Below are 27,248 nucleotides of genomic sequence, written 5' to 3' on the forward strand. Positions count from 1 at the left end.
GCTCCTGGCGTGGGTCACCCACACCCAGCGTGGGCCACCGGCACCCAGCGAAGGCCACCCGCGCCCCGACCCGGTAACGGGGGGACCCATGGAGGCGCCACGCGGTGCTGGAGGAGCAGCATGGGGTGTCCAGGGGGGCTCTGGTGCCAGCGCCAGGGGGGCAGTGGGTGCTGGGGGCTGATGACAGGTAAGGGGGCCCTGCCCACGAGGGGGGCACCGTGGGCAGCGGGGGAGGAGGTGCCGTGCTGGCGGGCGGGCGGAGGCGGGAAGTGCCCAAAGCAGAAGTTGACACCCAGGGGGTTTTTGGTGGCAGCCGGGACGGGACCGGGTGGACGTGGAGGCTGTTGTGGCAGGTGAGGCTCTTGGGGCTGGGTGGTCTGAATCACGGGGGTCTGCAGGTAACCCCGAAGGGCTGTGGGGGCATCCAAAGGATCTCCGTGTGTCTGGGAGATGGGGCGAGGGGGGCCCAAGGGGAGCGCCAGGACATGGAGCTCCTGTGGCCTCAGGGCAGGGGGATGGGGCAAAGGGGACTTCAGTAAAGGATGGGAGAATAAGAAGAGTCCCCATGAGGACATTTCAGGAGGGACCCACTGCCACAGGATCTCCATCATGGGGACAAGGCAATGCAAGGTCCTCATCATGTGGATGGTGTCTGCCCTGGGCTCGCCACCACGGGGACAAGGCAGAGGAGCCCTTTGTGGCCAGGGTGCCATTTAGGTGGGGTCCCCTCACGGGGACATGGCACAGTGGGCTCTCTGTGATGCAGATGGGATTTGAGGGACGAAGATGGAGTTTGAGGTGGGATCTCACCCTTGGGGTCCAGACATGAGGGCCCTCTGAGACCAGGATGGGGTCTGAAGGGCAGCAATGGAGTTCAAGGTGGAATCTCCCATGTGGGGACAAGGCAAGGGGGTCCTTCGGGAATGGGATGGGGTATGAGGTGGAGGTGTCCCCCTGGGGTCAAAGCAAACACACTCTCTGTGCCCAGGATGAAGTTTGAGAGGGGGTGGGGGGGTTTGGGGTGGGGGGGTTTGGGGTAGGGTCCCTACCAACAGGGACCAGGCATTTGGGTTCTCTGTGACCCAGATGGGGTCTGAGGTGGAATCCCTCCTGGAGGGACAAGTGAAAGCTTATTCCTGTGACTAGGATGGGGTCTGATGTGGGGTCCTTCCTTTGGGAATGAGTCAAAACTGTCCCTTATGACTAGGATGAGGTATTGAGTGGCCTCCCTGCCTTGGGGAAAAAGTGAGATGTCCCCTGTGCCCAGGACAGGGCTGGAGGTGGGACAGTGGGGTATGAGGTAGAGTCTCACCGGTGGGGACAAGGGTGAGGATGTCCCCCATGCTCAGGGTGGGGGTTTTGGGGAGACAAGGGAGGGCAAGGCAGGATCTCCCCCGTGGGATAAGGATGTCCCCCGTGCTTGGCGTGGCTCCCAGGAGGTGACACTGCCAGAGAGTCTCTGTCCCGGGGCCAGACCAGACCTGCCATTCGCGTCCCTGGCCACACCAGGCCCATGGCGGGGCCACGTGGGGCGCGGCAGTGGCCCCGCGCGGGGAAGGAGCTGCACGCCGGAGGAGAGCGGCCGCCGACAGCGACTGAGAGACAGTGCAGTCACCCATAAAGTAGAAAGCACTACTAAACAGCACTGCAGGGTGTAGTGTTTCCTACTTTATGGATGAGTGTACTGTGGGCTACGGAGAAGAGAGCACGGAGAGCGCCGGGACCCGCGAGCCCGTCGGGAGCCGCACGCAGGCTGAGAGCGGCCAACGGGCCCTGCCTGGCTCACAGCACCCACCCAGAGCTCCACCACCCTCCCTGGGGATGCTCTGCTTGTCCCCACGTGTCCCCTCAGCACCTGGTATGGCCACGTGGGCGGGAGGGGTCGCCGGCCCAGTGTCCCATGAGTGCCACTGAAGGGACCCATCCTGTTGGAGCGAGCCTCACACGGGGGGGCCAGGTAGGCAGCAGAGCCTCCAATGCACATTTTTACCCCCATCTTCATTTTCCACGTGGTGAAGCACTGGGAAGAGCTGGGCAGTGGCCACCACGTGCAGCAGGGGAGGCAGAGTGGGGTTCCTGGTGATTGCTGGGTTCAGCAGGCTGAGGGACTGCTAAATAAAACTTTTGGTATTGACTTGTGGATTTTTTTATTCAACTCCTGGGAAATGCAGAACTGGGGAAGAGCTCCTTGCCGTGCCCAGGGCCACGTGCAGTGGGGTCATCCCGGATTTGGAGCCTTGGGGAGCCTTGGGGACACCACAAGTGGGGGTGGTGGCCGGCAAATCTCAGCCCATTGACACAGGACTGTCCCCTTCAGTCCCTCGGGGGTCACCAGCAAAGCTGCTGTGTCCCGTGACAGCTCCGGCCGTGGTCACAAGGGCACGTGAAGCCAAAAAATCCTCCTACAATCCTAGTCTCCCTCCAGCCACACACCCCTGGCCTGTGTTTCCTGGGGGTCTAAAACCAACCCAGCTTCCGCAGAGGATGTTTGGTCCTTGTTCCCAAATGTCAGCTCCCAAAACCTCTTCAGGCATCTTCCCTTTGTCTCTGACTGCCCATGTCCTGCCTGTGGGAGAGATCATCTAAAAACAGTAGAAAAAAATACTAAAAATATTTTTTGTTTTCTTTTTTGAGCCCAAATGTCGGTGGAAAGTTTTTACATTTTGTAGAACTTCTTGCGCTGATCTCAGGATCATTTGGGGGGGGCTTAATGAGTTTGTGGTATTTTTCTTTCACTGGGCTGTCCAGAAAGGACTGGGATGTTTTACTTCTCCTTGCTGTCCCAGCTTTCCCACGTTCCCTGGCTTTGTGGCTGTTCAAAGGGGATGTGGAAGGAAAAAAAATCAAATCAAAACTGTCGTCATGGTCACAAGGAGACAAATTTTTAAACAGTAAAAACGAAAAGGGCTAAAAAAAACCCCAAGCAGCCACTGCAGACTGCCCTGAGCAGCTTTCAGTTTGTGAGCGCCAGGAGGGAAAAGCAAGTTCACATTTTTAATGTGCAAAAGCTTTGAAAATTCACCTCTTAATAATGTGTATTCAACTATTAGGAAGGATAAATATCCAAGTTTCATGACCAAGGACTATTGTGGTTACAGCTACTACTCAGTGGTCACTGCTGGGAGAGACGGTTGGAAAGGTGGTTCTTGCTGAGAGCAGCAAAACAGAAACTGCTACTTTTTTCCTGTTTTTTTAAATAAAACCCTCCATTTTTTCAAGCCCTCCTTCCATCCTGAAGGCATTTTAGAGGTTCCTGCAAGGAAACGTGTCCTGTCCCTGCTGGGGTGAGCTCCCAGTCTCCATAGGACCTCGCTGTGCTCATCAGTTCCCTGGTTGATGCCACGTAGGCCGGGTGGTCCCCAGGCCCTGCTGCTCTGCTGACCCAAAAATGCCCTGAGCAGGGCAGGCTTTGGGACTGTGACCCCTGGGGTTGTGGGGGGTGTGGGTGCCCATCCCAGCACTCTTGGGATGGCTCTGGAAGGGCTGTAGGGACTGACAGAGCCCAGCCAGGCTCTCCCGCACAGCCCCAGTGCCTGAACTGGTGTTGCCACGCCACGCCATCTGAGGCTACCATGGCTGGGGCTCACCGTGACCCCTGGCAGGGCCAGTCCAGCACATTCCTTTTCTAGGTTGTTTCTAGCAGGGGTTCTGTCCCAGTGCTGCTGCAGAGCGTGGAGCCATTCCCTGCCAGTGCCCACGTGCTGCTGGGGATGGCAGCAGCAGCGGGAAGGGTGACTGCGGGCAATGTGGCCATGTGCATCTCCTCCTTGGAGCTGCTGCAGGACACATCAGACCTCAGGCTCAGGAGGTGGGAATGGCAGCTGCAGGGCTCTGCTGGCAGAGCAGGTGGCTGCTTGTGTCACTGCACGTCCCTGCAGCCACCAGCGATGCTCCTGCAGAGACAGGAGGGATCATGTGCTAGAGGCATTCCCAGGGAACTGCTGGAAGGAGGGTGGGAATGGCTTGGCACCCACCAATCACACCTCAGGCTGGAGGTGTCCCTGAGTGCTGACACACATCACTGTCCCCACACCCTGGGGACCTCCCTCAGGGCTGCCTTGGCCCCCCCGTGCTCATTCTTGTGCTTCTTTTTCATCTGAAACCACAGCAGAGCTCTCACTGCCCACTCCAGTCCCTGCTGGAACCCACAGGGCAAGGGGAGGACCTCAGGAGGACTCATCAGGTGCTAACTGGACTTAATTGCCTGTAGGACCTGCAGGTGCTGGGCCAGGAGCATCAGTGAGGCTCAGCCCTGGTTCTTCAGGCCTTGGCTGAGCTTCTATGTAGGAATAAAGCTCTGTGGAGTCTGATCTCCTCAGTGGTCCCTGGATCATCACTGTAAGAATCTTGTCTCCAGCCACTTGTGCTGGCTGGAGCCCAGACCAACAGGCTTCTCTTTGGCCCTGCACCTGGCTGGACCCACCTTTGCTGGAGCCTTATCTGTAGTCCCAGCTCTGTCTCCTCCTGATCCTGGCTGGGGTCCCTGTCCTGGTTCATCTGATCTTGTCTGGGGCTGCCAAGGGACCCCATTACCACTGTCCTGCCCAGGAGCTCTGGGATGGCTCCCTGGGGTTTGAGGATGCTGTGTGTTCTGGATCACACCTGGGCTCCCACTTGCTGCCCACTGGAGCAGCCCTATCCTTGCTGCTCCCTGATGGAGAGGGAGCACCATACACTGGATCCCTGTCCCTGCACCGCCGGGTGCAGGCCTGGCTCCCTGGAGACCTTTGGAGAGCAATGGGAGCTGCTGGAGGGCTCTCCTGGGACCTTTGTCATCTCCCCACCTTTGATCTGTTGATCTTGAGCTCTCCAATGTCACTGTTTCTCATAATTTTCTCTACGTCATCACCTCCTTTCCCTGAGCCTGTGGTTCCCCTGTCCTGAGAGAGTTTCAATGATCTTTCTAGGTCTCCTCTGCAGGGAGCACAGCCCCTGGCAGATCCATGGGTGACCTGGAGGACCAAGGGGATCTGTAGCACCCCATCCCCATAGCCCTCATGAGAACTTAGTGACTCACAGCTCAGGGAGCTCTTGAGCCACTGAGTCTTCAACAGCCCAGATGAATTTTTCCTCTTGTATTGTTAGTAAGACTTTAAGGACTTATCCAGCTGTAGGCTGGCCAAGGTGTGAAAGATCATCTCCAGCTTCTCAAGCTCAAGGCCCCAGGAGACATCCTCTCCTCAGGAATGGTGTGGGGGTTGTGGACACCCCATCCTTCACCTCACCTGACTGGGACTTTCACTGAATGCTGTGGGCGATCCAGACGTGAGCCTGGGGCATCCCTGGCCCCTCTTTCTCCAGGGCAGCAGGTCCCAGCAGTGCCATGGAGCCAGGTGGGTCTGGCACAGATGAGTGGGACAAGGGGAAAGACAGTGGTGGCAGCAGGTCCCAGATGAGCCATGCAGAGCCTGTGAGCAGCGCAGGGCAGTGGAGGCACAAACCAGGCTGGGGTTCTGAGAAGGCTGTGCAGCCACACGAGATCTTATCAGGGCACTTTTCTCCTCCCACTGCTGCTGCCTCTTCTAATGAAACCTGCTTGTTCTGTCTCCACAGGGAGCTGAGCAGTGCCTGGGCATTCTTCCACACCGGTTCAGCACCTGCACAGCCTGCCTGGTACCTTGCCAGGGGGAACAGTCATGGGCAGGAACTGGGGGGATCTGAGCAGTGGGAGATGGTGGGATCTCTCCTGACCCGTTCCTGCAGCAGAAGGAGTCACGTAAGCTGGTGTTTTGAAGGTGCATGAGTACCAGAACACACAGGAAGGTGGGATCGGTTTTCTGGAATCTTCCCTTTGGGCTGTTGGCTGCATTTTCTGCTCATTGCAAGCTTGGGACTTCCCCCCACCACACAAACAGCCCTTAGGAATGGGCTCAGAGATCTGGGATTCAGGCGGGATGGCAGAGTCCTGCACGCTGTGAGAGGTGACTCGTAGCCACACCCAGAGGTGAGAGGTGACTTGCCTGTGCTGCCTGGGCTCAGGAAGAGGTGACACACAGGCGATGGCATTGGGTTCAAGAGGTGACACATCTGCACATCTGGATGGGCTGGAGAAGCTGCTCAAAGGAGGTGCCTACAAAGTGGTGTCTGACAGGGGCACTAAAGACCCCCACGGTACCTCCCCTGCAGCAGGTGGCCCAGGCAGCTTCTCCTGGGAGCAGCACGTGTGAGATGCCACACAACACCCCCACGCCGCAGCAGGGAGGCACCAGCAGTGGGGCTGAGAGCTATTGCCACACACAAGGGCATGGGGAGGCAGGACCTGTCCCAGATGCTCAGGGGTTTGGGGATCATCAAGTGCTCTTGGGTTTGGGATCAGCAAACCTTGCTCTGCAGTGGGTCAAGCACTGAGTGGGGCTGGGGAGCCGGGCCAGACAGATGTCCCCCAGGGTGGCCCAGTGGCTTTTCCCTGAGCATCACTAGCACTGTGCAGCCTGATGTATGGTGTGATCTTCATCAAAGACACAGCACGGCAGGGAGGAGGCAGAGAGAGACAGAGCACGCGTCTGCCTGCTGCGTGTGTTCAGGGATGGCAGTGTCCGCTTGGCTCTGGCGTAATGCTGCGAGCTCCTGTCGCCAAGGATCGTATCAGCCACCCCCTCCGTCCCTGCCCGCACCACCCTCTGCCTCTTGTCCCGGGAGTGCTGCAGGCGGGGCCCAGCCCTTGTCAGAAGAGAGTTGTTTCCAGAACGGTGTGTCAGGGAGGTACCGAGGTTTCGCTCCCGTGGAAGAAAGGTGTACGGGCATGCCTGGGAGAGAACCAGGCATCCTGGGGCAGAGCTGAGCATCCCCAGGGCAAAGTCGGGCATGCCTGGGGCAGAGATGGGCATCCTTGCAGCACATCAGGCATCCTCGGGCACAGCTGAGCATTCTCGAGGCAGAGATGGGCATCCCTGGGGCAGAACCGGGCATCCTGGGGCAGAGCTGAGCATCCCCGGGGCAGACCCAGGTATCCCTGGGATGGAATCGGGCGTCCCTGGGGCAGAGTTGGATATCCCTGGGGCAGAGTTCAGCATCCCTGGGGCACAGCTGGGTATCCCGGGGCCAGAGTCGGGTATCCGGGGCCAGAGCCGAGCAGCCCTGGGGCAGAGCCGAGCAGCGGGCTCGGGCCGGTGCCGTCCCCGAACCCCCATCCCGGTGGTGTGCGGGGCTCCGAGGCTCCCCGGGCCCGGGTGCGGGGGGGGATGCGGTGCGGGGGGATGCGGGATGAGCCCGGCCGCCCCCCCTCTGTCGCCGCCTCATCAATAGGCACCAGACCCCGCTCCCGCAGCGTTGCCGTGGAAACCGGCGGAGCCGCCGCCATTGGCGGCCCGGGGCGCGGCGCGGCCCCCCCGGGGTGCCCGGCCCGGCTCCGTATTGATGACTCGGCAGCGGCTGCGCCGGGGGCTGCCCGGGGCCGCGGCGAGGGGCTGGCAGCTCCCCCGGCCCCTCCGCTACGTCATGGGGCCGGGGGCGGCGGGGGGCTGAGGGCGGCGGAGCAGCCTCCGCACGGGGAGCCGAGGATCCGGGCGGGGACGGAGCCGTTCCCGGTGCGGGACGGAGCCAGCCCCGGTGCGGGACGGAGCCAGCCCCGGTGCGGGGATGCTGCTGCTGCGGCCGCCCCCGGCTCCGGCCCCGCCGCGGAGGAGCGCGGCCCGGGCTGCTCCCGCCGCCGCTCTGATGCCTTCGGCTTTCTCTTGCCGGCTCCCGACGCCCCGGGCAGCCCTGGCCGGTGCGGAGTGAGCCCAGCCCTGCCCCAGCCATGCAGGAGCCGGAGCGCGGCGCTCCCAGCGCGGCCCCGGGGCAGAGCGGTGCCCCCGCCGCCTCCGCCCGCCCGGACCTGGACACGCGTGAAGGCGCGGGGGGTGACACGGCCGGCTGCCAGCTGTCCCCGGGGTCGCAGCGGGACGGAGCACCCCAGCCCCAGGAAGAGCCCTCGGGAACCCCCCGCGTCCCCCCGCCGGACCCCCAGCGGGTTCACTCCGCACCGGAGCTCGTCAGGCCGCTGCGAGCGATGGACCGGACAGACAGACACCCCCAGGTAAGGCGGGGGTCAGGGTGTTTGCTCATTCTGGGGGAGAGGCGGGCGATGTTACCTCGGCACGAGACCATCACTGGGAATTGGGAGCGCGGGGCTGCGGCTGAGCCACCCACAAACCCATCCCCGCGGGGCTGGGAGCTGCCACAGCCGCCACGCACCCGCGCGAGAGCCGGGAGCCTTCACGGCCCTTCAGCAGGCATCTCCAGCTGCCTCTGCCCTGCAAGACGCTGGAGCTGGGGCGGCGTCTTGCCGGAGCCCTGACGGGGCCAGCGCTGGGCAGAGCCCACCTGGAGCAGACACAGCCCTGCACCAGCCAAGGCTGAGCCATCCCTGCGGCATCTCCCCGCTCCGGCAGCATCAATGGCTCTGCAGGTAGTGGCAGGGACATGATTCACTGCCACCCCCTCCGGGAGCATCCCCTCTCCTCTCTGGGGAGCCCTGGGGGGCTTGGGGCACCTCCACTTCAGGAGGAATCAGCCCCTGCAGGCAGCACCCGGGCACTTCGGGGCAGTGCAATGCCCGGCCCGTGCAGCATCTCCCTAAAAACAGCCCAAAAGGCTCCCTCAGGGTCTCAACGCCTTGATCTAGGTCACAAAAGTTCACACAAAAGCTGTTTAGGAGAGCTTGCCACCCTTTCTCATGGGGAACATCAGCCATCTTCCTGGGGTCTCCTGGTGATTTGGGGAAGCCCTGTGGTGCTTTTAAAATAGAGGAGAAATCGGCTCTTGGCCTTTTCTTCTTGAGCATGGGGGAGAAGAGCTGACCAGTGCTGGTCGGGGTTTAGCAGGGGGGGTTGAGCAAGGCTGTGCCGTGCTGCTGAGCCCAGCTGGAGAGCAGCCTGCAGGAGAAACGGCGCCCCTGGAAACCCACCGAGGGAGAACATGACTTCACTCCCGCACACTGTTAAGGGTCTGTTCTGAAGGGCTGTTTATCGTGATGCTTAGAGAAAGACCACACTGAACTTTGGTCTGACTCTGATGCCAGCCCTGGCTGTGGCAGAAGCACCACAGTCAAAATACGGGACAGCAGAATGGGATGGATTTCTGCTCCCACCCCTCTTTTGTGTCCCAGGAGTCCAGTGGGTTGTGCCAGACTTACTGTCTTCAGAGAATCCTGGAATGGTTTGGGTTGGAAGGGACCTTACAGACCATCTCGTCCCAGCCCCTGCCATGGGCAGGGACACCTTCTACTAGACCAGGTTGCCCCAAGCCCCGTCCAGCCTGGCCTGGAACACTTCCTTTGGGAGAGCCGGCTGACAAGGGAGGGAGTAGATGCTGTGTCCTGGTGGGAGCCCAGGTGGGAAGGCTGGGATGGGAAGGAGGGCAGGTGGCTGGTTCAGAGAGGTGTTTGCGGGTGCTCCAGCAGCTGAACTGCACCTGTGGGGTGGGAGCTGTGCACCAGCTCTTGCTGATCCCTGCAGCAGGTTGCCCCCATTGGTCTCTATGGAGGTGACTGCTGAGCAGCTGCCATCCAGTTTGTCCTGGTGCTTGGGCTGCACTGAATGTTTTCCTGCCATCCTGGAGGCTCCTGGCTTGGTGGGAGCCTTCCCACTCCCATGGGATTTTGGCAGCACCATGGTGGTACCATCATAGCACCAGTGTCCTGGGGCAGCACTGTGGTGGTGCTGGTGGTGCTGTGGTGCACTCTGGTGCCAGTGATGGTGCTCTGCTGCATCATGGCAGTGCCACAGTGGCACTGTGATGTCACTGGGGTGGTGCTGGTGGTACCATGGCAGTACCATCCTTAACATGGATGTTGATCTCCAGAAAGGTTACCTTGTGTTTTCCTGGAAAAAAAAAATAATCCAGCAGTTTCTCCTGGAGACAAGTGGCTTTAGGGATGTGAAAGGCTTCCAATTCAGCCCCAGGAGGGAGCTCAGTGCTGCTGTCCCCAGCAGAGCAAGTGCTGCTGCTGCTGCTGCTGGGCTGTGGAGCGACATCCTCCAGCCTGGGGACAAGGTGCTGTGTTAGGGCTGGGGCCAAGACAGGCTCGCACAGCTCCCCTCCGAAGCTTGGCTGCTCCTGGCCAGGCTGGGACATGCCCTGTGTGTCTTGCTGCCGGAGCCTGGCTTCCTTTAGGACATTTGTCCTTGGGATGTCAGAGCTGCATTTTGTGAACAGGACAGCTGCCTCCAGAGAGTCCTCTCCTGGTGTGGGGAAGTGCCTCCTGAGGGCTCATCACTGACAGAGTTGATTAAAGATGTTGATTTTATGATGAAGCTCTTGCTGTGTGTTCCAGCCTCCACCACCGCTGCTCAGCCGTTCCCTGGGGGACAGACTGTGGACAGGCATTAAGCCTGTCTGTAGGTCAGCTTAATCTTGGCATTCTTGCCTGGGTCTCTCCTGAGTGCAGAGTTGTTGCCCTTCTCCCATCTGGGAGCTGGCAGAGGAGCTCTGGAGTTAGGGAGGTGGGATGAGGGGAGACACCTGGAGCCTCCCATCCAGTCCCTGCCCCCAGAAGGCTCCAGAGCTGGAAGAGGCTGATCATGTCCTGACCAGGCAAGTGTTGAGGATCTCCAAGGGCTGGGATCCCACCAGAGGAATGTTCTCCATAGCCTGGTGGGAATTTTCCTTGTTGAGACTTGTGCCCACATCTCTCCATCCATTTATCTCGTGTCCCTACATCCTGCAAGGCACTGCAGGCTTTCCCAGCTCCAGAGCAATGTGTCCCACCATGGCCCCACTGGATAATGCTGTCTGGGGGTTGTCACAAGTGTATCCTTCCTCCTGGGCCTTTGGAATTGCTCTGGTCCTGCTTCCCAAAATCTCTGTGTGGACATGAGATGTAAGAAATTACTTTCCTGCTGAGAATCTCCAGGCACTGCAGGGGTAGGATCCCAGTCCAAATAATGAATATCAGAGAAGGAGAAAAACTCTTCTGTGTAGGAAGAATGGGGTTAAAGTGGCACAGATACAGTCTGGCTGGAAATTGGAAAGTTCCCAGAATGCTGTCAGATGGATTGTAGAGCACTTCCCACAAGAGCTCAGTTGCCTGCATCTCCTAGGGGATGCTGCTCCAGCGGGATCTGCTTTGGCCCTGGAAAACTCAGGGTGGTTTGGGAGTGGGTTGCTGAAGGGAAGGCCCCCTCCTGGTGCCCTACATTGGACAAGGGAAGAGGATCAAGGTCGTTCACTTTCTGCATGTTCCCTGCATCCTTCCCTGCCAGGATTACTCATCTCCCCAAGCTCCCCAGATCACTCATGGAAGGGATGAGCTCAGCAGCTGACCATTCCCTGTTCCCATCCCAGAACCACACAGGCAAGGGGCACAGTTAGGGTGCTCTGAGCTGGTTCTCATGATGCTTTCCCAATCACAAGAGGTTGCTTTGGATTTGAATTTCTTAAAATCCAAGCCTCAGCTTCCCTTGAGGTCATGTGGAACTGAGAATATTCAGTAAATCTGTAAACCTAACTATAAATGCTTAAATCAAGGAGCCCTCCAGTGATTAGGAATTTAAATAGCCTCAAAAAAAAAAACTATTGGTCCCAGTGGGGCTTAATAACACAAAGCAGAGACACAGGAAGAATTATAAAATGCTGGTAAGTGTCCTCCACATCAAGTGCTCAGGCCAAGCTGCATTCAGTGATAAGCTTAGTGCCTTTTGCAGGAATTTGTGGTCTTTTAAGAGCTTCAGATTTTCCATTGGCAAAGCTGGGAAACTGTTCATTTAGTGTCTGAGGGTGTGTAGAGCTGCACTCTTGACTGGGAAGGGTAGGTCAGCAGAATGAAAGATGGCAGTAGGACAAGGAGACCTTGGGCAATGGAGCCAGTTCTTGCCATTTCCTGCAATCCCAATTAGAAGATTGTATTCCATCAAAATCGGAGTAAATTAATTTTCCTTGGCTTGGCAGTGCTCAGCCTCATGCAAATGCCTCAGTGCTGTTTGCTGCAGCACTGTGGATGCACGGCCACCTCAGGCAGCTGCCTGCCAGGAGGAGCCAGTGCCTCTCTGAAGGAATGAATGGAAAACAAGGTGAAGTGAGACTAGGAAGGGGAAGGCAATGCTCATTTTAGCTCTTTTTCTAATTAAGCTCATGCCCTCTGTGCAAAGACATGTCCAAATGGCTTGGCCAGGTCACTTGTGTGGGACGTGGAGGGTGAGGGACACCAAGCAGTGCCTCCTCACTGTGTCCTTGGCTCCTCTGGGCTGGTGGAGACAAACAGGCTTTGGGACAGGGCTGTCACACCATGTTGCTGTTGGCCATTGCCACACCATGATCTTTCACCTCAGCATCCTTCTCGTTTCACCCTCTGCATTCTGGAGGGGACTCACCAATGTCTTTCTCGTGTCCTCTGGCTCTAGTCTTCCTCCTTACGGGAATAACATGAAGAGAAATGGCACATGGAGTGCTGGCAGCCTTGCTGACCCCTCCTGCTGTGAGTGTGGGCGTTCTGCATCCCAGACACCTGCCCAGAGTTTTGGGAAAACACCCTCTGGAGCATCAGCTGCTGCTGCTCTTGCCATTCATGTTTCCATAGAATCATTAAGGCTGAAAAAGACTTCCAAGGTCATCGAGTCCAACCTTTACATCAGCCTCTGGCTCCGTGGTGGGTGCAAGCAGATGATTTTCCCCCCTCCATCTCTTGTTAAAGCTGTTGGAGATCTGAGGCTTCTCAGTCCAGCACAAAATCCTATAAATACCCCAGGTGAGTTCCTGCTTTACCGAGATGAGCAAGAACACTGATCCCAGCCTAGAATCACAAAATCCCAGACTGGTTTGGGTTGAAGGGACCTTAAAGCCCACCCAGTGCCACCCCTGCCATGGGCAGGGACACCTCCCACTGTCCCAGGCTGCTCCAAGCCCCAATGTCCAGCCTGGCCTTGGGCACTGCCAGGGATCCAGGGGCAGCCCCAGCTGCTCTGGGCACCCTGTGCCAGGGCCTGCCCACCCTCCCGGGGAATAATTCCTTCCTATCTTCCTATCGAGTTGCCTGGGCAACTCGAGCAGGTTTTTAGCCAATGTGGCACAAAAGAAAAGGTGCTCTTGGCCCCTGGGAAGCTGCCAGTGATTTGGAAAACAGGAAGAAGCAGGTGAGAACTGCAGTGCAGATTTCTGGGCAAAAACTGACTTGTACATACCAAAGCTGCCCCTCAGCTCCCTGATGTACTCTGCTAGGGAGAAGAGCAAATATGCCTCTTCAGAGCTGAACATGGTGAGGAATCGAGTATTTCCACTTAATCAAAGCACACCTGTGATCATGGATGTTGCTGCTGAGGCTCTGTGGTGAGAAGGAGAGTTGGTGTTGACTTTGCAAGCCATGATCCTCAGAGGGCTGCGGCTTTTTTGTATGAGCGGGGGATTTACTGAGCTGCAGCTCAGTGGCTTCCCAGGGTGAAGGCAGAAGTCTCATGCCTTTCTTGGGAGTGTTTCTTTGGATTAGAGTTTCTGTTACAAGAAAGATGAGATATCAGAGAACAATCATCCCTACTCCAGCCATCAAATACCAAACCTGGAAAGAACTAAATTTTATCATTCTTCACCAGGGGTTTGGGGGTTTTTGCATGCTTACAAAATAGAATTATCTGACACGTGGCATCCAAAAAGAGTCCAGATGCTGCACAAATACCTCAGGGTGGTCTGGGCCTGAGCCTGCAGTGCTGGGAGCTGCAGACTGACCTCTGCTTAGAGCTAAGCAACAGAAAGCTCCAAAAATGCCAGTACCCATGTTTTAGCTCAAATGATTTGCAATGTGCATGAGCACACAGCAGCAGAGGTTGCGAAGTCTTTCTGTGTTTGCACTGAAGTTTTTCACACTTTGTTTCCCACATCTTCTACATTTTGCACTTCTTTTTCTAGTGGAAATACCATTGCATGAGCTACTTCTCTGCAGATTCAATGATCTGTTCAGCACCCACAAAATTTTGCAGTGGGGGAAAAAGACAGCTTAGCTGTCTTGGCTTCAGAATATTACAACCAGGTTTTATAGTGCACAGCCTGTCTTCCACACATTCCCCAGCTGGGCAGTGAAACAGCAGTATCCCCTGAGTGCAGTGGGGATGGAGCACAGTCCTGCTTTACGACGAGTGGAGCTTGGCCAAATCTTTCTGGAAGCTGATAAGCGACAAGGGAGACACTTGTACACCAGTGTTCAAAGGGTAGTTGGTAGAACAGGCTTTGCACCTGCTTTTCACCCTACAAAATGCAGATATCTTTCTCAGAGGTGTGTAGGGGGCAAAGACCCTGCAGGGGACACTGAGGTGGCCAGGGGTCACATAGTGGCCCAAGGGCAGGAGGGTGATGTTCCTGTACTTGAGGAGTGTTGCACAACCTGGGGCTGCTGCAGGTTATCTGATGGATCAGCTGCAGTTTGTGGCCAACACATCCTGGGATTGCAAAACACTTTGTGCTTAACACAAGAGAGTTGGGTCACAGCTGGGAAAAGCCTGTCCAGGGCCACACCGACCTTGTCATGCCTCTGCTCCAGGCGGGTCATGGGCAGCTGGAAGCAGGGACACGTCTCCATAGCCCACTGGAGAGCAGGGCCAGGCGCAAACTGGCCAAACAAAAGAACTGGTGATACCAGCAGTGTTCAGCACCATGAGAACCTGCACTCTGAGCAGCACCTTTCCCCTGCCAGAGTCTCCCATGGCTTCTCCAAACCCTTCATTCCTCACAACTCCCTGCCCTGTTTTCTGTATGATGGTGAAGGATGAAGAATCACATGTGCAGCACCTCAGGAGCATTTCAGAGCCACCTTCCCAGCAGCCCTGAGGTATTTCAGTGTCATTTTCTCTCATCTCCTAGCAAATCCTCCTGTCTTTTGGATTTGCTGTTAAAGGTGAGGAATTGTGCCGCATTGCACCCTGGACCCAGCTGCAGCATTGGATTTTGGAGAGCTGATCCTCTGCCTTGGGAGTTTATTTTCCACTCACATTCCTCCCTGTCTCAGTTTTGCAGGAACATTAATTTCTCCCTGGTTGGGAGGCTGGAGAAGCTGAGCTCATCAAAGGACAGTGAGCCAGGGCCATCAGGGCTACTGAGGTGATTATTCTCCTCCTGGAATAGCTGGGCTTGTGGTCCTGGGATTCATAATGGGGCTTCCACAGAGGGTTTAAAGATAGAGAGGACCTGGTTTTGCAAGACTCCAATTTTAGCTGCGTCTCATTTTAAACAGCCAGTGAGGAGCATATGAAGAGCTGGCAGTGGTCAGAGGGTGTGCAGGAGAGGATGCCTGGGGAAATGCAGAGAAACAGCAAATATATAGTGACTGCTCCTCTGAATATTCCCTCAATATCTTTCAATTCGTGGCTCCAGCACTCCTCATGCTGGAGGCAGGACCTTTGAAGTTAATAGCCTTGGATGGATTTTTTCTTCCGTGAATTTGTTACATGGAGTGATAAAAATCAGATAAATGAGGAAATCACATAAATAAGGGCAAGTGGTAGGCTGGAAGAGGGATGGGCAGCAGGGGAAAATGCTGACTGATGGAAAGGGGAGTTGGCAGCACACAGGGCTGTGGGGAAGTGCCCTAAAGGCAAGGGCACAACAGAGATGTTTGTGTCTGAAACCAGGAACGGCGCAAAATGCAGGAAGGAAGCAGGACAAGCGCAGTGGGACACACTGCCTGTCAGAAGAGTGGCAGGATAACCACAGCCTAGTCCCAGGCATGTCTCTTACTGCTCCCATACCTCTGGCAGCACTGTCCCTGTTCCCTGGGTGGGGATGTGCTGGCTGCTCGCTGTGCCGGCAGCGGCAGCGCCGGGGCTGGCTCTGCTCACTGACCGAACAGGAGGTGAGGCTATTTTTGTCTTGCTTTTGACATGCAGTGAGGGCACTGCAGAAGAGCAGCCTATGGAAAATAACTTTGTTCTGTGAGGTGGCTGATTCCCTTGAAACTGGCTGGAAGAGGAGAAAACGGATTGGCAATGATAGGCTTCATTTCCAAGTGAAGAGGATTGAGAAGTTAAGGGAACTAATTACTAAAGTCAGGTGGAACGAACAGCTAAAGGGCTTTGACATGGTGGAGGCTTGGGGACAATGATTTCAAATGAAGGAGAGGTAGTGGATTTAATATATCCAAGATAGCAGGAGAGCTGGGATAGCTTCACCTGGGAAATCACTCTGCAAGGTGTCTGCAGAGGGGAGTTGTGTTCAGAGATGGCTCCTGCAAAAGCAAACCCAGCAGCTGTACCCTGGATGAGCTGCAGATGGAGAAGTCACTGCAGGGTATCTTGAAATTGTCAGGGGTTTATACACCTTCAAATTGCGTGTGGTTTATACACCTTCAAATTACCTGTTTTCAAATCAGCCATGTGCCTGCCTGCTTCCAAAAGGCCACCTGAGACCTCCTGCTCATGGGGCCACCTGGTAAATTCCTCCTCCCTGTCCGGCTCTCAGCAGGAATTTCAAAGCAAGGCAGGGTTCAGACTTTGGCTGTTCCCCAGGGCTGGCTGGGGGAGCCCTGGGCCGGTGGGTGCCAGGCCGTGCCGCGGTGCCGGCACAGCCCCAGCCGCATTGCGGAGCACGGCTGCTGGCTGATTTACTGTCCCCCAAAGGCCTCCTGCAAGTTTTCTGCAGGACTTTAAGGACTGTGCTGGATGCTGGGTGCTCCAGAGGGATTTTGCCTGCGTGACCCATTTAGCAGCCTGGCTGGGCACCTCTCCCTGCAAAAGCCGCTGCAGCTCTCCTGTGCTTTTTGAAGCTTTCGGGTGAAAAAGCAGCAGTTTTCTGGCAGCTGCCATGCTGAGGCTTTTCTTTGTTTGCTGCTCTCAATGTGTCTTGGAGAAACTTTGGGCTCTACCTGCCAAAAGAGACAACAGATGATGCTGATTTCCCTGTAACGGAGGCTTCAAAGCCATGTGCCTGCTGCTCTCCTCCCTCAGCATCCCTGCTGTTCTGCTCCTGCCTTCCTCTCATTTTAGAAACTTTCCTGTGGCAAAAGAACGTGTCACTTGCGTCAATTTTTAGGTTAATATTTTAGTGGCCAAGGATGCTCCTGATCTGGGGAATGTGGCTGCCTGGAGACCCTCTCTGCTGCCCCATGGTGTCAGCTCTGCCTCAGCTCACGGAAAACCTCCCTGACTGAGGGACGCATTTGGATTCCAGCTCCTGCTGACACTTCTGTATGTCTTCATCAGGATGAGTCACTTTGGGGGGAGCCTCTGTGTCTCTCCTCCCTGACGATTACTTCCAGCTCCCCATGAAAAGCACCGTGGGAGCCCCGAGTGCAGCCAGCAGCGAGGCTGCGCCGTGCAGCGCGGGATCCTTAAGGAGCTGTGGAGCGGTTGATAAATTAAAAGCCATTTCATTATAGGAAATGAATGTTTAATGAGCGTGGGATGACGTCTAGACAGCCCTTCGGTTCCAGGCTCTCCGTGGTCTTGGAGGAGGGCTCAGCTGATGCAGCCAGCGCCGGCTCAGAGCCGATGGGAAGGTTTGGCAAAGCTTTTCTGGGCAGTGACGTCCCCGCGCGGGACAGACATCCTGGCACAGCAAGGATCTGCTGCCTCCACATCGTCTCGCTGCTGATGTCCCTTGTGCCTCTCTGGGCAAAGCCCCAAGGAGCTGTGGCCGCAGAGGGACGTGCTGGCACAGGGGAGGCTTGGCCCTGTGCCTGGCCCCAGCCTGGAGCACACAGCCACACTCTCCTGCTCCGTGGCACCTTGCCCGGGGAGGCAGCAACATCCACAGAATGGGAAAGGACATGCCAGCCTTTGCCATGCCATGGGCTCTGGAGTCGTGACACGAAACCTGGGCTGAGCTGGGGACAGCCTGGCAGGGTAGGGGTGAGGGGTTATGAGCCTTTGCATCCTGCCCTGATGAAATGGTTTATGGCTACAGAAATGGGGTTTCAAATGCAGGAATTTGCATGTAGGTCCCCAAAAGATCCCCATGCCATGCTGGAGGTGCTGATTGTCCCCTACTGAAACCCCATGCTGCTGATGTCAGTAGTCCTGACTGGCTGGTGGGAGAAGCAGGAGCACATCAGCTCCTCCTCAGAACCTCTCCTGCTCCCATCCCAGCGCAGAGGCTGCTGGCTCATGGTGCTTGCCCTGTCTCAGTGCAACCACAGGCAAGAATTTTGAGGCCTCTTGGCAGTGGCAAAGAGATGGAAATAATGCACTTTGACTTCATCCCAGGGCTGCCTGCTTGGCTCTGGGGGTGGCAGCAGGGGACCAGCCCGAGGTGCTGTCATGCACAGCACAGGAGATGCTGGTAGGACCCCTCTCCCCGTGAACCCGCCCTGCTTTGTCTCCTCTTTGACACCTGCAGTGCCCCCTACGTGGATTCCCAGGCCAAGGAAGTGCTTTGCTGTTCTCGGAGCTGGTGATGGGGGAAATGCTCCCTGGGACACCTCCTCTGTCCCTGTAAAGCTGCAGGGATGGGATTGATGCTGCAGGATCTGGTACTGGGCACAGAGCTGTGCACATGGCTCCCAGGGGAGCTTCTTGGCATCCCTGGGATGCTGGGTTCAGGGATTTCCTTTGTTTCTGGGCCTACCCTGACCATCCCTGGGAGCAGCCCTAAGTTTTTGGAGAGCAGGAGAGGGCAGGCAGGTGCTGCAGTGTGATGTCCCCAAGAACAGTGGCCTGGAGTGCCTAGGAGAGAAAAAAACAGAGGAAAATGTATTCTTGCTTTCCCACGTGTGGGTAGCAGTACAGCCTCCTTCCATGGGGCATTTCACTCCAGCTTTCACAAACCCGGGGATTTCTGCAGGGAGGGTGGACATCTACAAATCACTCAGCCAAAAGCCTGTCAGCTCATGGCACATCATATCCTGGTGTCTCAGGGGCTTGATGAGGCTGATGGGAAGGGCTGGGTGTCATCTTCAGGGGGTTTTTTTTTGGTTGTTTTCAACCTCCTTCAGCTGTGTTTTCCCTCCCTGCTTTGTCAAGGCATTTCCATACAGGTGTGAGAGGCTGGGAGAGCCATGGGCATGGCACCACGCTGGGGAATTCAGTGGGAGGGGACTTTGTGGCCCTGGTCTTGTGCCCTATCTCTACAGTGGACACGATGGAGAAACCAGAATTGTTCAAAAGTGTAATGAGTTTTAGGCAGTCTCAGACCCCTAGAGCTGAACTCTTGTCTGAGCTCTTGCTACCCCGGAAGCTTGGGCAGCACTCCTTTGGGAGCGAGGGATGTTTCCCCCGTAGCTTTGGCTGGAAAACTGCAGGGCAGAGCTGTGCACCGGGAGGGTCACGGCCGTTCAGCGGAGACTTGTTGGGCTCTGGGACTGGGTCCTGCAGGACCTGCCTGGCTGCTGGGAAAACATGTGGCTAGATCTTCCCGAGGCACTGCCATATGGCAGCTGTGAAGCAACAGCTCAGCTCTGAGCTTTGCTCACGCCCAGAAATCCCTGCTGGGAGCCGGCTCCGGTAGCGAGCCTGCGGCGAGCTGCTCTCGGCAGGAAGCAGCAACCACAAAACTCTATATACAGCTCCCGGCTGAGCTGCTGCTGCCGCTGCTGCTTTTGAGGTGGCAAAATGAAGTTGGTGTTTGCAAAAAATCCTGCATGTCACCTTCTTCCGGAGCCAAGGCTGACACAGAGAGGAAGATCTGGGGTCTGGCTCCTGGGCACTTTCCTGGGCCAAACACGAGTGCTGATGTGGGGAAGAGGGTGAGGAAGTCTGGTTGCCTCCAAAACCACGTGGTGCTGGAGGCCACTGGGTCCCTTAGCTGTGGGGAGCAGCACACATGTCTGGGGTGCCAGGGGTTGTGTTCTGCCTGCCTGGGTCTTGTTGGCTCTGCCCGTGTTTCACCTGAGCCAGTTTGGATGGTGCCATGGCTCAGGACAACAGAAGGGTCTGGGCTTTTTCCATGGGTGGAAGTTGAAAGAATTTTTAAAGCTATGGAGATGGCAGCTGTCACTCTCAGGGTGGCCTCAAAGGCTAGTTGTCCCCCAGTGGACATGCAGCCTCTTGCCTCCTCCTGAAATCAGCTCCCACATCCCACCCTTTGCCACCAGCACCCTGACCCTGCCAGCCCCCGGCACAGCCAGGCTGGGCTCACCGCAGGGCTGGGGCTGGTGTGAGGCTGCAGCCCCTCTGCCCCTGCCCCTGGTGAATCCCTGTGGTCCCGCAGGACCTGCAGTCCCTGCCCCAGGCAGCTGAAGCCCTGCCTTGCCTCTCCGTGCTGTTTTGCAGAGTGGGGCTGACTACGGCTTCCTCGTGAGCCAGAACACGAAGCTCCTGAGTGCGCTGGAGGACCTGCGGCACCGCTGCTCCAGCCTGGCCGAGGAGAACAGCTTGCTGGTGAGCAGGAGACGCTGTCGTGGGATGCTCCATGGGGAGCGAGTCCTGGACACAGAGAGCTGCTGTCTGCTGCCAACTCTAAGAGATCACAGAATCACAGAACATGCTGAGTGGGAAGGGGCCCACAAGAATCATTGAATCCGACTGCTGGCCCTGCACAGAACCATCCTCAAGAGTCACACCATGTGCAGGACTACTGTCCAAATGCTTCTTGAACTCACAGGTTCATCTGGGCAGGGCCAGAGAATGAAGGGGGTCTGGGTGCTTTGGGTCCCCTGGGTGCCTTTACACTGCAGCCGTCAGCTGGAGCCAGACCCTTCCCCACAGTGCAGAGCAGGGCTGGGCAGGGGAGGGCAGGGAAGTCGCTCTTATTTCCTCTTTAACTGGAAAAGCAGAAACACTGATTCACTCAGCCTTGGCTCTGGGTGACAGTGCAGCACTGCCCCCTGCTCCCACGAGAGCCCAGCACTGACATCCTCCCCAGCTGCACCCCAAAGCCAAGCCAGGCTGCCATAGCCTGGGCCTTCTGTCTTCTGCCCCCTCCCCCATGCCTGACTTCCCAGGTAGGCAGCCAGGACCCTCAGGAAAGAGGGAATATTTCCCTCCTGCATCCTCCCTGGAGAGCATCACCCGTTGCACGGCCCTGCAGTGTGGGGATGCAGCCCAGCCACGCTGGGCAAATTTGATTGCTCAGCATTTCAGATTTATATCACCCCATTCAAAACGCATATTTTAGATCATTTTCTAACACTAAAAGCATAAATTCAGCATGTCCTGAACCCCGAGGGGTTAGCCCTTATCAGTCATCTGGATTTTAGTGAAGCACAAGCCTGTGCTCTCATCAAATTTGGCTCTCAAAAATCAGCCTCAGCCTTCCAGCCCAGGCGCCCATGGTGCACTCTCACTGGGGGAGGGAGGGAAATAATCGTGAGGATCAGTCGGCCTGACGTTTCTGCTGATGTGAAAAGATGGCACAACACATCTGGGTTCGACCTTGGGAGAAGGAGCCATCGGCAAGTGGCAGCTTATTGGAACGGACAGATAACAAATAAAAGGGGATTAAGAGTGAACAGAATCAATAGGAAGAAAAAGGAAATTTGCTTTGCAAATATCATAAAGTCCTTTGTTGCCTTCTCCCACTCATGCTTTGGTGTCAGGAGAGAAAGGACACAGATAAGCTCGCTGTGCAAGTACAAATCCTCAGGGGTGTGTCGAGTCCTGTAATCCCGGGAAAATAAACTGGGAAGACTTTGGAAGAGAAAGCCCAGAGGGTGGGTGGCCAGGATACCCTGATGCTGGAGACATGTTGCGTCCTAGCAGAGCCTGCAACAGGGATGTTGTGGATGGAGAGGGACCATGTGGGATGGTCCAGGGTGGGGTGAGGGGCATCTCATGGGGACTGAGAGGTCACATTAACAAAAATACCAGGAAAACACAGGTTTCAGGGACTGGAGGGGCAGCAGAGGTTGGTGTTCAATGGTTGGGATAGTTCTAGGAGAACTAAGCCCTGGCTGGGAAACGGCCTGTGTGCCTTACGTAGGTCAGGTTCAGCCAGGAATGTTGGCTCCTGAGCAAGGGCTTCACCTCCAACTTCTCCTTCTGCTCTCCAGCGCAGGAGCTGCTTCCCCCAGACGGAGGAGAAGGTGAAGCACCTGAAGAGGAAGAACGCAGAGCTGGCGGTGATCGCCAAGCGCCTGGAGGAGAGAGCCCGGAAGCTCCAGGAGGCAAACCTCAAAGTGGTGGGTGCCGGGACCTGCTGTGGCTGGGGAGCTGGGCTGGGAGAGCACCCCACCACCAGGAACTTTGGTTTTCTGCTTCCATTGAGCTAGAAAGGCCTTTCCTTTCCCTTTTTCTTAAACCTACAGCAAGCATGCTTTGCACATCACGGCAGAGCAAGAATCACCAACCCCAGCCATCGCCAGCTTCTCTACTCCTCTTGGGGGCTGGTTTGTGGAATTTCTTCCTGCTTGGTTTCTTACTGTAAGGTCGTAGTCTAAAGTCATTAACTCAGCTTTCCTTGGGCAAGTCATGAAAATAATTCATCTGACTTCACCAAAAAGAAACAGGAAGGATTTGAATAAGAAAAGGAGTGCGGTGAAGCAAAACAGGAAGGGGTGAGAGGCATCTCTGTCCCATCCTCACCTCACTCGAACTGCTGTGCAAGCCACAGGGCTTCTGCCTTCTCCAACCCAACAGCAGCTTGTTGTGAACCCTGGAGTGTCTGACATGGTGCAGCAGTAGTGGGAGGTGGCTGTAGGGTGTGGGATCTTGGGCACACCTTCCTGAAGGAAAGCGGGGATTGTGATGGGGAATTCAAGCTGTTTAGGGTAGAAAGGAGGAAGTGAAAACTGTGCTGGAGAGAAGGTAGGGGGATTTCCTGGCGCTGCTGCCCTCTCTGTGCCCAGGCACTGTGCTGCCCGTCTGTCATGGGATATCGGTACTTGCAGGGCAGCAGACGGACTCGTCAGATACTATGTTAAGAGAAACCATTTGACATACTATGCAGACCCCCAGCACCTATACAAATACTGCTTTATTTGTCCCAATCCTCCCTGGCTGCACTGGCCCTTGCTGGGCTCTCCTTAGCCCCTGCCTTTCCCTCTGTCTTCCACCCATCCATGCTGAAGCTCTTTCCTGTTGCCTTAAAACCCACGGAAGCTCCAATTCTCTTCCTGGTTTGGCCACCTCTATCCTTGATTCCATGCTATACTTGAGCCCATGCTCATCTTTCCTGCCATTCTCCCCTCCTCTCTGCTGCCTTCTCTTGTCTTTTTTACCTCATACTGTTTTTCTCTCTGTCCCCTCCCCACTTCTGCCCTGTCTGCAGCCCCGGTGCTGGCTGTACCTATTGAGTACTGTGTCCTTCCCACCTCTTCTTTGAGCCACTTTTCCATCTAGCCTTTCCTCTTCTACTTTTCTGTAGGCCTGTCCTGCTCCTCTGTCTGTTTGTCTGTCCTTTGGGGCCAGGCTGCAATTTTTGACAGTGCTCCCTGTGCTGAGTGATGGGGTGGTGGTTAAGGAACACAAAAGGGTGATGGGGTGGTGGTTGGTGAACACCAAGGGGTGATGGTCACACACAAACACACCTCACTGCTCTCTGGCATAGGTAACTGCTCCGGTGCCTCTGAAGGGCTCCAGCCTGGAACTGTGCAAAAAAGCATTTGCCCGCCAGCGTGCCAAGGACCTAACAGAGCAAGCCAGTGCTCTCCTGGCAAAAGACAAGCAGATTGAAGCTCTGCAGCAGGAATGCCGGGAACTGCAGGCTAAACTCTTGGCAGGGAAGGTGAGACACTTTGTGGGACATCACTCCGGGGCTGGGGACAAGTGGTGCAACAGCAGTGATGGAAACCAGGCTCCAGGAAGTGGTTTGAGGGGAATTAGTCTCAATTGGAGGCTGAAAACAGGGCAGGGGATTTGATGTGTGAGCTGAATGGGGACACCGGGGGAGTGTGTGGCAGAGACAGTGTCCAGATCTCTCCAGTAGCGTGTGTTTGAGGGACACCCTGCTTGTCCCTCCATCAGTTCATGGATCTGAGCTGCCATTTCCAGCAGTGACTAAAACTCCTTCCCTGGAAACCCCCAAGAAGCCACAGACAGCATGACTTTTCAAAGGACTGAGCTGCAAGCAAGATAAGCAGGGCCTCCTTTTAAAGCGTTTCTTTGAGAAGCCAACCAGCACGTTCCCAAAAACCAGTCTAGATCCCAAGCCTCGAGCTGCAGCTTTCTGAGGACTCACAGCCACCACGAGACTGGTGATAATTCAGTGCCTCCTGACATGTTTATGACCAAGGCTACAAGCCCCCAGGCAGGGCTGGGTGTTCATGAAACCATCCCCAGTGCTAGTGTCTGCTCCTGGGCTGGTGACCTGCATTCCCCTCAGCACCAGCACAGGCCATGCCAATATAAATGGTGGGATAAAGTGGTAATTTAGCTCATCCCGAGATCTAGGACTGGTCAGATGTGTCACTCCTGCAAAGTTTTTCTCTGTGAGAGCTCTGAAAGGAGCCTCTGCAGGCAGCTGGAGCTGGGTGAGATGGTTCTCACTCAAAGTGACTAAAGCAACCTGTTCTGGGCATCTCAGTTGCATCTCTTATTCTGAAACTGGATGTTTTCAGTTCAGGTCAGTTCAAATCTCCAGAGAAGCTCAGTAGCACTTGGGCCCATGCTGGTTTCCCCCCGGTTTGCTAATGCAAATATAGTCAAGTGCCACTGTACCTCCCTGTCCCCAGCTGAGCTGAACACTTGCACTTCTACCTGCCCTACTTACGTGGTATTTAGGTGACAAATACTTCCTCATTGAAAACAGCTTTATTTTTTTCCCTGTGCTCCCATATGTTCATTTTTAACTGCAGGTTTGAAGGTGGAGTCTCAGTCTTTCCCTAATGTAGATCTAGTCAGGATAAGAACAATGGGGTGTATTTGGTGTTCGTACAGAGCTGCCCCATTGATCCTTCCTGGCATTGAACTACAGGACAAACTTATCCAGGTCTGTCTGTGCTCTACAGTGTCAGCAAGAAGTTTCCTTCCCATTCCTTTGATTTCTCACCTCAGGTCCCCACAGAAAGGGGAAGAGACCCTTTCCAAAGCACTCTGATTTTCATAACAGAGTGCGCTGGGCAACCTGAACCTGCTAGGGACAGGAGAGTGACAGATTGCAAAGGAATGTGACAGAAGGGGGTGAGCAAGATTAATTCCTGGCCAAGGAAAAGCACACGGGTGCAACCGTCAGGGCTGACAAATTCAGTCACTGCCTTCCTAGGGCACGGGTGACCTGGGTGACCACCCTGTCCTGGAAGGTGACCCTGTCTGTGGCACCAGCAACCGGGACATCGATGCCTGAGCAGGGAATCCACAGAAAAGAGAGCAGTACAGATCATTCTGTCTGATCTTGTTTTTCCCATTTCTCTTCCAAGCAAACCGCTCATTAAATTTTAATTTCCAGCTACTTAAAATTCTAAATTCCCCTAATCTGTCTGCAGCATGCAAAATGCATTATGCCAATGAAGGGGGTTTTATGCAGAGATATGATGTGCACGTTCAGAGTTTGTAACCAAATCAATTTTAATCTTGGGTATTTAAATCAGTAGAAATTTTTCAGTACCTATGAAATGGATCCACTCACTTCCCTGGCAGTAGCAGGACTCACACCCTGCACCCTGGGCTGCAAAGGCATTGGCCTTGTTTTGCAAAGCCAGGGCTCTTAGGATGGAATAAAATAATTTCCTGAGATCATACTCCAGTGATCTGCTTCCAACCAAACCCCGGCTCCAGCTAAATCCAGGCTGCAATTTCTTGCAGCATGGATCCTTGGAAGTGGAGGACTGGGGGGAACAGCTGCAGGGGATGGATATAATAGAAACTGAGGGGAGAACTGAGCTTTTTTTTCTACTCCCTTGTTCCCCCAGGCTTTGGAGGCTGTCTGTTGGGAATAGCTGCCTTTTTTGGTGGGGGAAGGGAGACTTTATACATAGCCACAGCCAATTTTGTTTAAAGAACTACTACCCTGATAGCCTGAACATGGGCCTGGCACAGAGGAGGCCCAGCTGCTCACTTCTTGAATCTATAATCAGTTCCCATTAATGCTGCCTCAGTTTCCCCCTTGCAGTGTGAGAGTAACCATGGTTCTCTCCACAAACTGTATTTATAAGGCACACACTATTTTTAGGGCAAATAAGAAGTGAACAGGGAAGCAGATTGCATTTGTCCTGGATACCAATTATGTCTTGAATTCTCTGGCTTAGGAGCTTTCCAGGGGAATGAACAGTGTCTCCTCCAGCAGCAGATTTGAAAAGACAGGTTTTCATAAACCAATTTTGTACATATGGGCATGCAGGTACATGTTTCTCCAGCTTCCTGAAATCTGGAAACCTTTGAAGAATCAAACCAGCTGGTGACATATTCTTCGCGGTTTTGTGAGAGTCAGATTGTGCTGGTTTCCTTCAAAAGCTCCTGTGTTTGGGTCATGAACGGATGGGAGTGACCCCTTGTGCTAAAGATAGGTGTCCATCACATATACTGTCTTGAGAGGAGAGAAATCAAGAATGATAGGAAACCAAATATTATCCTGAGGAAGAACTGACCAAATCCTAGATGTTCTTCATTCCTGCAACCTCTCAAAGCCCAGCGCTTGCCAGCACCCACAACAAGGAGTAAAGAAAGCAGCAAGAGCTCTAACTTGGCCGGGCCATGAAATGACATTATCCTGCCACGCTCCCTGCTGGCATATTCTGAGATGGCCCATGATTGGAAAAGCCCTGGGCATCATGCTGGGAGAGCTGCAGGAGCATTACAGGCTGGGTTTTATCTTCACGAGGGATAATGTATTTGCATAAAGGATATAAAGTGAGTTTTGAGGCTTTGGAGACCTAGAAGTCAGCCATGCATGTGTGCCACACTACCTGGGTTTTCCCGGCCTCCCCTCTTTTGGTGCTAGCATGTTAAATGTGACCTGTCCCACCTTTTGGAGCTTGTCAGGGCCATGGTGCCGTGTTTGGTTTCCCACAGGATGACCCTCGCTGCCTGAACGTCATCGAGTTCGACCGCCTGCTGCGGGAATCGCAGCGCGAGGTGCTGCGGCTCCAGAGGCAGATTGCGCTCAAGAATTTCAAGGAGTGTCTGCGTTCCTCCAAAATGAGCTCAGGCAGTGCCATGCCCAGTGCTGCCGCACATCTGGGACCGACAAATTCCTGCCTCAAAGGTGCACCTCGACCAAGGGGGGCCTTGGGAGACCCAACGCTGGGAGGGAGAGCTCACAGGGAGGTGAGACAAGTGGGTCAGCGATCGGCAAGTTTGGCTATTTAATTACTCAGTTAATTGCTGTTCTTAGGGAACTTCACTAAGGTGAGGGCTGTGATTCACATCCGCTGGAAACAGGTGCAGTGCTGGTTTCTAAAGGGACCGATCCCAGCCCTAGGTCTCACAGGGTGAGGAGGGACATGGATGCTGCTGGCAGCCCACACCAGCACAGGGATACTGAGCTGTGCCAGGAGCTCAGTCCCGGTCCCCTAGCACAGGGCTCCCGTGCTGTGCTTTTCCACC

General features: G+C 55.4%; 1 protein-coding gene and 1 long non-coding RNA gene across 11 annotated transcripts in view; both read left to right on the forward strand.

The window, feature by feature from the left end:
• The first annotated feature begins 226 nt into the window (after positions 1-226).
• On the forward strand, positions 227-2,134 carry LOC116454107. Its single transcript, XR_004244008.1, has 2 exons — positions 227-353; positions 1,437-2,134. It is a non-coding gene; the product is annotated as an uncharacterized LOC116454107 (long non-coding RNA).
• A 5,507-nt stretch (positions 2,135-7,641) lies between these two features.
• The window catches only part of TSPOAP1 (TSPO associated protein 1), a 67,868-nt gene continuing 48,261 nt past the window's right edge, over positions 7,642-27,248 (forward strand). For all 10 annotated transcript variants that reach the window (XM_032129559.1, XM_032129560.1, XM_032129562.1 and 7 more), the window contains exons 1-5: positions 7,642-8,017; positions 20,103-20,210; positions 21,821-21,949; positions 23,317-23,493; positions 26,715-26,969. In XM_032129559.1, the coding sequence (XP_031985450.1) occupies positions 7,739-8,017; positions 20,103-20,210; positions 21,821-21,949; positions 23,317-23,493; positions 26,715-26,969 (948 nt within the window). In that variant the 5' untranslated portion in view covers positions 7,642-7,738. The remainder of the gene's footprint in view (positions 8,018-20,102; positions 20,211-21,820; positions 21,950-23,316; positions 23,494-26,714; positions 26,970-27,248) is intronic.

The sequence above is a fragment of the Corvus moneduloides genome, chromosome 20 (assembly GCF_009650955.1).
Source record: "Corvus moneduloides isolate bCorMon1 chromosome 20, bCorMon1.pri, whole genome shotgun sequence".
Classification (NCBI taxonomy): Eukaryota; Metazoa; Chordata; class Aves; order Passeriformes; family Corvidae; genus Corvus; species Corvus moneduloides.